The 10,346-nt window shown below is 38.1% G+C and overlaps 1 protein-coding gene across 4 annotated transcripts in view; it reads right to left on the bottom strand.

Annotated features, from left to right (window-relative positions):
- Window positions 1-531: 531 nt before the first annotated feature.
- The window catches only part of LOC109143891 (interleukin-5 receptor subunit alpha-like), a 28,239-nt gene continuing 18,424 nt past the window's right edge, over window positions 532-10,346 (bottom strand). For 3 of the 4 annotated variants that reach the window (XM_019282658.3, XM_019282655.3, XM_019282657.3), the window contains 3 exons: window positions 6,502-6,589; window positions 5,249-5,336; window positions 1,738-2,823 (listed from right to left, as the gene is read on the bottom strand). In XM_019282658.3, coding sequence (XP_019138203.1) covers window positions 2,695-2,823; window positions 5,249-5,336; window positions 6,502-6,589 — 305 coding nt within the window. In that variant the 3' untranslated portion in view covers window positions 1,738-2,694. Of the gene's footprint in view, window positions 1,598-1,737; window positions 2,824-5,248; window positions 5,337-6,501; window positions 6,590-10,346 lie in introns of those variants that run through there. The other variant, XM_019282659.3, reaches the window with a different exon arrangement.

Below are 10,346 nucleotides of genomic sequence, written 5' to 3'. Positions count from 1 at the left end.
GTAGGATCTCACAGGAGTGGAGTAGAGGGGGAAAATCACATCCCTTGCTCTGCTGGCCACACTGGTTTTGATGCAGCCCAGGTCACATTGGCATTTTGGGCTGCAAGTGCACATTGCTGGGTGATGTCCAGCCTCTCATCCACCAGCAGCCTCAAGCCCTTCTCAGCAAGGCTGCTCTCTGTCTGTTGATTCCCCAGCCTGTGTTGATACAGGGGTTGCCCTAACCCAGGTGTAGCTCATTGTAGTTGGCTTTCTTAAGTTTCATGATGTTCCCATGGGCCAGGTGCTACAGCTTGTCCAATTCCTTCTGGATGACATCCTGTCCCTCAGATGTGTCAACCCTACCCCTTCTCTTAATGTCATCAGTCAGCTTGCTGAGTATTTTGTATATATTGAGGTGTTTAATGTCACGCTGACAGTGGTATAATTTCACTCTCGGATCCTTACCTTTCTTTATGTATGTATTGCACATTGATCCACTATTGGAGGAGAGGTCTTGGATAGGTTTATTTTAAGGAAAAGTTATACCATTTTGTGAATACAGTGGTCAAATATTTCTTGGAAGGTTCCAGATAATAGATTTTGTATTATCAAATTTGCACTTTAGGGTTAATTTTCAATACAACTGATATTATCATAATGTTTCATGTGATGTGTCTCTGGAGCCTGTCATGTTCATGCAGGCAAGTTCTGTGTATTGAGCAAGGCCTCTTGTAAGAAAAGCAATTTTAATCTGAAAGAATTCTATTTAATTCTTCTATTTTCAGATAAAATAATGAAATTCCTTTAATCTGTATGTTCTCTGTTTTATTTTAAATCCTGGCACTGCTTTAGGGCTTCAAGCACTCCAAGCCAAAACTATATAAAATATATGTACAAAAATATATATTTTAAGGAACAATATAATATTCTCTGTGTCCTGATTTCACTCTACGATGTCTGTGTTCCAGATGTTGAGTGGCCAGTGTAGTCCTCCTCTACCCCTCTTACCTTACTTATATTGTGATTTTTTCATTTTATCCACTCTATATTCTCACCAAGAAAAGAATTTATAAGTTCATGATGCTTTCTAAATGCCTCCTCTAATGATTTTTATCAGAAAGTAGTAATTCTTTCCCCTCTTCTTGAGAAAACATGTCTGAACATTGGATAATGGGATAAATTGTAGCCTACCTACAGAGATGGTGTCTGATCATCCAAAAGAAAAATTATGATGTTGACTGAGGGTTTTCCCCTCAGCACTCAAGACAGAGGAGATACTACAGGAGTTGTCTCACTGAAACTTGACTCAGTACCTGATGTCTGCAATTTACCTTCTGCCTGATGATTTGTGTGGGCATCAGACTGACAGGTATGGAAGGAAGAGCACTGATGTTCAAAGGTAAGGCCACCCTTACCTTCTGTAAAAAGTACAATGCAAGAGGAAATGTAACATTACCTACTAAAGCTGACTGTTCTTTTGATGTCATTAACCTGACCTTATGGCAAAGTAATCTATAGTCCTTTTGTTGCTTGACGTTTCTAGCTTGAGCTTTCCATTAGTTGCCAGTCATAATAAAGGAGAAATACTGCAATCTTCTCCATGATGGACCTTTTACTGAAACAAAAAGCACATTCAGGTGAATTAAGACTCTGCACTGAAGTATATCTGAGAAACTTTATTTTTCAAAAGCACAAACAAAATTTTTATATCATTATTTCTTCCAATCAGTATTATTCTGACATAGAAAACTATTACCAGCAATGAAATCAAGTTATTTTTAGGTATCTTCCAAACCTTCCAGAAAATTATGTCCATCATTGATTTGTAATTTCCACCTACATAAAAGAAATGTCTTCCTTGCAAAATCAATTCCTTCTCTTCTAGTCAAATAAACGCTGTCCCAACTAAGAGTTAGAAAAATCTGCCCTGATTGTGCCCCTGAAAATGGACTAGCATAGCTCATCACCTCATGGAATCAGTAGGAAAGATTCTTTAAAAGGACAGGGAAAAATAAATAACAAAAATTGGTCAGTTCTGAACTTTAACTGCTCTGAGTTAAACTTATTTAAACAATCACAATACAGCAGAAAACTTTGCTTTCTTTACCTCATTTAAAGTTTTCTCATTTTACTTATTCTACCAACTGCAAAGTCCTCAACATTAAAAGATGTTATGTGTTCACACATATCTCTTCTTTCTGCTTGATATGTGCTTACACAATGCAGTGACTCAGGGATCTTTTTTTGAGTTTTAGAGAACACTTGTGAGATTCTCTTGCTGTTTCCAGAAACGTTCACTGCTTCCACCATTTCTCATGACCTGTCCAATCAGATGTTGAATAGCTAGTATGAGATTTGTATGAACAGCCAATCTTCTTGGCTTGTCTTGATCTATCAGACAGTACTTGGAAGCTATTGTAGCATTATGAAACACTAATTTCATTTTAACCCAAGTGGACCTCAGTGTTAATTCATATTTTCTGAGATGCTGTAATTTTGGTGGGCTGAAGATCAGGTTTTTTGGAGACAAACTGCAAGATACTGCATTGTGTTTGTGATCCAAAGCTAATTTTAAGAGTTTCATGTTGTCAGAGCACAAAATACTTCAAGTTATTGGGCTCAGACAAACTCCCATATCAGCTGTTCTCTGATCTGTTAGAATATTGTCCACCTCATGGACAGGTACACTTGCATGCAGATAAAAAAGTCGTATCATCTCTGTAGATCTTCTAACACGAATTCCTTCAAACATTTCTGCAGTTGAATGTTCTCATCTCTGTTCTCTTCTGGCCTTCCCAGAGTAAACTCTAAATGCATCTCCATTTGCATTGACATATGTTGCTGTTGGATAAAAATTACATTATGCACAACGTCTGCATTCAGTGATATTAAAAATTCTGTATATTGTTACAAGCACTCTACTTATTTTGCATATATCTGGGATTAGTACAGGTTACTTACTCTGCTGCAACTGGAATACAAGGATTATATTAATTTCTCTCTCAATCTATAAGTTGTTCTTAGGCAAATTTGCTTAGTTTTTATGAGCCTCAATTTTATTGCTTGGCACTCTCCAGGACATGACTCTGTACCTAGGGTTTATGTCCAAGGCACAGTCTTGCTTTCAGGGGTTATATTTATTTGTTGGATAAAATGGATTATCTCAGCACCATTCTCCACAGTTGTCTTGAATATTTCAGAGTGTCCAAAGCCAATGTATTTGCTACTTCGTGTGTCAGCAATATATGAGATACTGATATGTTCCATAAGAATTATTTAATTTATCTTTCCTAGAAGTGCCATCAACAGTCACTTGAATCACAAGATCACAGTGCCATCTGAGTCATTTGTTGCTATCATGCAGACAGTAATTACCCAGATTTGCTGAAGTCTTCCTGTCAAAGGTTTATTAGTGTTTGTAAGAGTTTGGGGACAGAAATCGCTTCTTTCTCTGTCAGTAACATTAAATATAGTTTTTGTGGTAATTATTGATTGTGGTGGGATTTTGTTTATATATGGAGTACAAAGACCCCTCTACATAGCAGTTTACCCAGTTCTAACGTGAAGGGAGACGCAGAATATAAACTGGATGGTGACTGTCTTTATATTCTGCCAGCCCATAGCCACAATGGGTATTATCAGTTCATTTGCTCACAATTACTGGTAAAAATGGGTGAGAAGGACTTTTGCACAGGAGAGGTGGTAAATATACTCTTTAACCAGCTGGGATCAGGATCAATATTGCACCTTTAGCATCAAATTTGGTCAAATTATATTGACCAGAAGTGTCATAGAATTTATTCTGAATCTTGAGAATAAGAGACTTGGCTTCAGGCCAGTTCTGCAGCTCTTGAGCTTTTCTGAGAAGATGACTGCAGTGAAGAAGAGGAGCACAGTCTGCTCTGGGGAGCCATCCCAAGGCTTGTGGAGTGAACTCTAGGTGCAAGTTCAAAACACTTCAATATTGTAATTAGTCCTTTGATTATATAGAATATGCACATCGTTTCCCCCATAAATTTGTTTTGAGAAGATAAAATTAAACAAAACAACCCATTCCTCTTGCCTCATGACTCAAATTATGATTCCTGGATTGAGATGATCTGTGGTTTCTGTCAGAGTTTGCAATCACATAGATATATTATTTAAAAAAAAACCCCTAACCACAATATTGGAAGGCGTACATACATCTTTCCCTTGGGAAAGAAAACAGCAGAAGGGAACCCACTGGGAATTGCTAGTTAAATTGCTGAATGTGGTATTAGAAGATATTTTGATATTGCAGTGTAAGTACAATAGTATGGCAGGATAGAGTAAAATTAACAGAAATCCTGCAGAGGCTCTGAACAAATATTTTGAGCACATAGAGCAGAGAAAATCCTCATTACAATTTTCTATTTTAATAGTATTTTCCACCAAAAAAAACACAGTTTGGGCACACCTGTGCTTTCTCCTCATATGTTGCAGAACCAGGTAAGAAGCAATCTTACTGTGCCTTCTAACACGCAATTCACTGTGTGGTTTCTCTGGAGTCACACAGATCTAAACTACTGCCTGACTGGCACTTTTTTTCCTGCAACTCACACAATGACAGAGTGCAATAAGAAACATTCAATGTGCAAGCTAAGGAGCTCCATTAATGACAGTCACAAAATTATTGTAAATATTTAGTCTTTTTTTTGCCAAGTTGACTAAAGATTTGTAATCTGACATGGGATAAGACAGCATCCAAACTTAGAGGGCATCAGCTCTTCCAAAGTAAGCACCTCTGCATATGGCTTTGTCCTGCAGCAGGGACACAGGTGAGTTATATTGCACACATTGTGGAGCCTCCTCCTTCTTGCTGTAAGAATGCGCACATTTACTACAGCATATGCAATGACTCGCAGATCTCCACAAAAAATTCCTCTTGATAACTGGCCTACATGCTTACATGTACAGTATCCCATAACTGACTATTCTTCAGGGACTCAGGGTGATCTCTCCTTAAAATGTTGCCTCACTGAGTGTGGATATGCTGAAACACCTTGAGGCACACTAAACATTTTAGTCCCCTGAGGATTTTCTCAATCCTGTCTACTGAGATCATTGTCCCATAACCTCCACAAGTTCTCTGCTCTCTTCTGACTTCACTACAAGTGTTGCACATACCTTTTCCCCCCCCTTTTTTTTTTTTTAATTACTTGCTGCTCCAAATGCAATGTTGTACCATTCTGATTGCAAGCAATACCATGCATGTCAATGTAGTGAGAGAAAAAAGCCACACTACCTCGTGGTGAGTCTCATCTGCTAACCATGTTTTGATATTATCTGAAGGATGTGGAACAGGCGTGGTTATAACTTCCAGGCATCTATACCTGCAAGACAGTGATACAGGCACATGACTATTCTTGTCTGCTGGAACAGATCAGACATTAATGCTTTGTAATATATATTCCAATTCCAAGACAGGCATCTACTATTTCTAAAGCCATTAAAAAAAAATTTTTTTTCACTGTAGACACTTTTCTCAACATTTTCCCTGGCTCTTCTTCAGCCTGACTGGTTTCTAACCTGCAAGAATTTTGAAAGGACTGGATGGGTATATGAAAACCTATGATTTCTACACAAATATTTATTTCCGAGCAAAGTAAGAACTTGTGGCCTGCTACTGTGTCTATAGCTTAACAAATTAGTCCGATGTGTTCTTTCCATAATTAAAAATTGATAACTTCTTCTATACAAATCAGGAGTAATAATTAGTCATTAATTAAAGAATAAGTTTACTTTTAATAGAGGTTTCATTTACATATTGTACCTTCCAAATATAAAGGTATCTTGAGTTATCATCCTATCCTGCACAAGTTTATTTCTCAGTTCAAGAAAGCCTTTGCTGCCATGCCAATAGGAAAGCTATATAGCCAGGCAGAACAGTAGTGGCATAGAGACAGCTGGCAGAATTAACTCTTCGTGGGTCTAGGGCCACTACTATTACTTTGCTCTACTAATAGTATTAATAGCACAGCAAAGGAAATTCCTTCTATCAGCCTGACTTCCCTTTTTTATTTATTTCTTGTAAACTGTCCAGCTTAGAGTGAAAGACTTTTTTCATAACACCCATGGATTATGAAATGAAATTGGACAGCATGACATGCAGTTCATCTTTGGCCTGATTAATATTGGTGGCCTTTAATGCAGAACCTGTGAAAGCATGGGGTAAAGCCACACTGAGGATAGAGGGGCAGCTGTCAGAGTAAGATTAAAAGATGTCATTTATAGTGGCAGAAAGGCATCTGAGAGTGAGAGACTGAATCTGCGGGGGATTGTGGTAGGAGCTGTGAGAGAAGAGTTATAAGTCTCAGTGTCTTACACTAGGTCATAATGCCAATTTGTTACTAGTTGGATATGCACAATTAACTGATTCGTGTAAACATAATTTATCTGAGAAGATCTGTGTTTGACTTTTATCCACTGTATGGTTTACCCTCAGCCTGACCCCTCTTCCACCAGAAATTTATACAACCACCCAGAAACGTACAGTACCTTCTACATGCATATATCAGCAGACCTCCAAGAAAAATCAGAGGACAAAACAATGCGAGGCTTAGCAGCAGGATATCTACTGTCTTTTCTTAAAAATAAAAAAGAAAAAAAAAGGAGAGGGAAAAGTAATGTTAAATATATGGGAGAGGCTAGGGTAGTTCATAAATGGTTGAATTACATATGGATACATAAATATTGCATTATTCCTGAACTGTCACAGATTTAAAGAAACATTTCCTGGAAATTCTTTTTAGGGGGAAAGGGCTTCTGACTTCAGCACTGTTCCTTCCTCATTTTAGCCCTTGGCCTTGCTGCTGCCTTTGTCTAGCACTTCCTCTTGCTTCATTCCTCTGCAATAGACTCCATTCCCTCCTTTCCTGGAATTCTTCTCTCATATGCGGGCATGGCCTGTCCTGCCACTGGATACCTCCATAAGTCCTTAATTCCTCTGAATCAAACCCTCTGTCCATCTACTATTGGTATTTCTGCTCCAGCTGCTCCTGAGTTCCTACTGTTGCTACCTCCCATCTCCACACACCGTGAGTTCCTGCTCCTGCCTCCTCACCACTTCACAGCTGTAACTGATTTAGGACAAAATGAAAATAAAAGCATTTTGTCAAACCAAATATTCTCTTTGATTCAAGAAGCAGCATTTGGTTTCTGTTACACTTGCCTTTTTAACCCTGCTTAGCGTAGTCCTAAAGAAATGGCATCAATACATATTTACACTGTTCAACAAATACTACTGCTCTTTACCTTGCATTTCTTCCTCCAAAATACCCAAAATACCAAAATAACAATGTATTTGTTTGACTCAGAAATGTTCTTCTGGCAAATTTTCTGGCAAAACTATTTAGCTTTAGAACCACAACTAGTTTGGATTGGTTTTAACAAAGTACTTTGAAGAAAAACAGGCAAGGACAGCTCTTAAAATGGTAATAGTCTGAGGCCAGTTAAAGCGTTGTTTTAGGATTAATCTAGATAAAAATCAAAGAACAAAAGAATGGAACAAACATTCTGAGTTTGAATGCATCTATTTCCACAAGTTTGGCATGAAACAAAGAAAATCTTGTGGGCAGAACTTACCAGAATATGCTTTATCTTCTGTAAAGTACAAAACTACTCTTTATTCACTCTAAGAGGAAAAGGAAGTTATTTTCTGCTTGCTTTCTGAGATGAGGGCTCAGAAAACTTATTCTGAACAACCTCTGGACTGTGTAGTAGATATGTTTTTTGTTTGTGGTAATTGCTCTGCATCATTGTGCTAACCCTGTATCATGCACACACCCAGGAGAAGAGGAAGCTCTGTTCTTATTATCAGCTGAACCACAAAGACGTTTGCTTCTCCTGCTTTCTTGCTTCTTGCGTTTTGGAAAGCAGTAAGAAAATGAAGCACATATATTCTTCTGGGTAGACCATTTCATGGTGGGTTTTTTTCAGATGCAAATGCTTTAAGTTTGACAGAAATAACAGAACTTTCAAACCAAAACAAGTGGCTTGGTTTGCAAAAATGCAGAATACTTCTGAATTACTACTAACTTCAAAGTGATCTATGAATGCTCATCAGCTCTAAAAATTAGACCAATTATTTCAAGTTTCTACACATGAATAAAGCTGATTAAACAATTCTTTTTTTAGCAGAAAGTTTCTCTAGTAAACAGCTCAGTTCAGGTTAAATTGTAAGGTTTTTTTTCAAGGGCATATGCTAATTCCAATGGAGAATTAATGTTTTTCCCATGAGAAAATTAGCAAATTCTTTTCATGTCAAAGGAACATTTCAGAACAAATATTTTAGTTATGTTTTGAATTATGTTATTTCATTTTGATGTTTCAGCTTTTTTTAAATGAAGGCTAAAATGCCTTTTTAAAATGCATTCTTAAAGAAATATTGCACATTTCCTAGATGAAGCAGTGGAATGTCATGGAGAAGCAGACAAAATGGCATAGTCATGCCATGCTTCTTCAAGACTTTCAGTAGAAAGAGATCCTGCACAATTGATACATCTCAAAACAAAAATACTGAATGGACAGTCTTCTTTTTGGGTTACTTGAATAATGTTCATTTATACATGTTCCAATTAGAAGCAGACAGAATAATTTCCACAGAATACAGAATAAAATGGACAGAAAAATTTGTTTGGGCATCAAAGAATGTATTTAAAGAGATTTGCCTGAGCACCTGACCATCCAGTGGAATATCTCCATAGATTCATTTTATAAGAGCCACTGATTCTTCCTGAGTAGGAAGGAGGGAAATGGCTGCACCACATGTGCAGTACACTCCAGGGTAAGTCATCATGCTGCACTGAACACATGCAGATTTTACAGCTTATGCGCCATGGTGGTCTTGCCCATCATAAACTTTTCTGAAGTGGAGGAAACACGCTGTGATCACTGAACCTCAGCAACATCTGTAGAGGAAGCTGGGAAAGCAGCAGTGTTGAAAACAGCTAAAAGAGAGTGACAGATGCTGGGAGCAAGGTTTGGTAGGCTGGAACTGGAATGGGTGACTTTTCAATTCCATTTCCTTCTTCTGGTGAAAGGCTGGCAGGGAGCAAGTAAATCTATATGCCTCCACCCAGAAAAACTCTTCTGATTTCCCCTATGACTGATGCCAGACAGACAGACCAGGCAGACCCCTCCTAGGCCATGCAGTGGTCCTAAATTCTCTCTGTCTTTACTGAGAAGAAAGGGGAATCTCTAAAGAGGAACTCAAGACTCTTATGGCCTGAAAAATGATTTCCTTCACCACAGTGAGCATGAAGGGCAATTAGGTATCTCTCTCTACAGCAATTTCACAAGTGGAATGCTTTTGAATTAAAATGAATGAATTTGGGACAAAAAAGGTTTCAGCAGACTAGTGGGATATAGTGAGGCATCTGATGGAGTAGGCAGCCAATATCCAGAAAGTCTATAACTGAATTTACATTCAATCCATTTCAAAAATAATAATGTCTGGCCTGGCGTTTCCTGTCCTCAGATAAATATGTATTTGAAGCTCAAAGATCAAAAAGACATATTCCAAAATACACAGTCTGTTGCATTAAATAACAATACTTGTTTTGTTTTACTACCAATAATACTGTACTTTTTTTGCATGTCAACACACAGACACAAGCTTCTTTCTATAAATACATAATCACACATTGTACTTCTTGCCCTCTGCCTAATCTGATGTCAGGAAACTTCTGCATGTGGAGGCATTTTTCTTATCAAGGAAGGAACAAGTTTCCCTTGCAAGCACACCAATGTTAAAATGTCCTCATAGAGGGTGAAGGAAAACTATCGCAAGGCTCTTGGTTACTTTGTGCTGTAGTGAGCTGTGGGGGCCAGAGCACATATGTTTAAATGAGAGCTAAACCGTTTCCTACCTCTGTCAGATAAGAAATTTTTCCACCAGTGTAATGAAAGAAATCTTAGACTTAGTCCTTAAAGACTATGTGGTTTGATGAATGTTATGACTTTTGTGGATTTCTTGGCTTACTAACTGTAGTTGAAAGCATTTTTAGAGATGCTTGGGCTGTCCTTTGCAGGGCAATGCAGCAGGGTGGGGGGATGGTGGTGTTGGGATTTTGTCAGCTGATGGCCATTATTGTTTCCTAAAGGCTGTCAAGAGTCAGGTGTAATTTAACTCAGGAGAACAGCTCTGTAAAGACCAGGGAAGTAGAACTCAGACTAAGGACTCTCCTTCCCTACAGCAGAGCTGTGTAAGCCTCGTGTGTGCCGTGGACCCTTAGGTGCTGTTATGACCCAATAACAGCCTGGAGAAGAACAGAAGCAATAATGAAGTAAATATATTGAATGGTAATAACATAACTCATAATAACAGTTATGAAAAGTAAGTA

The sequence above is a fragment of the Corvus cornix genome, chromosome 1 (assembly GCF_000738735.6).
Source record: "Corvus cornix cornix isolate S_Up_H32 chromosome 1, ASM73873v5, whole genome shotgun sequence".
Classification (NCBI taxonomy): Eukaryota; Metazoa; Chordata; class Aves; order Passeriformes; family Corvidae; genus Corvus; species Corvus cornix.
Note: the sequence above shows the minus strand (reverse complement) of the source record. Positions and strands in the feature narration are given on the sequence as shown.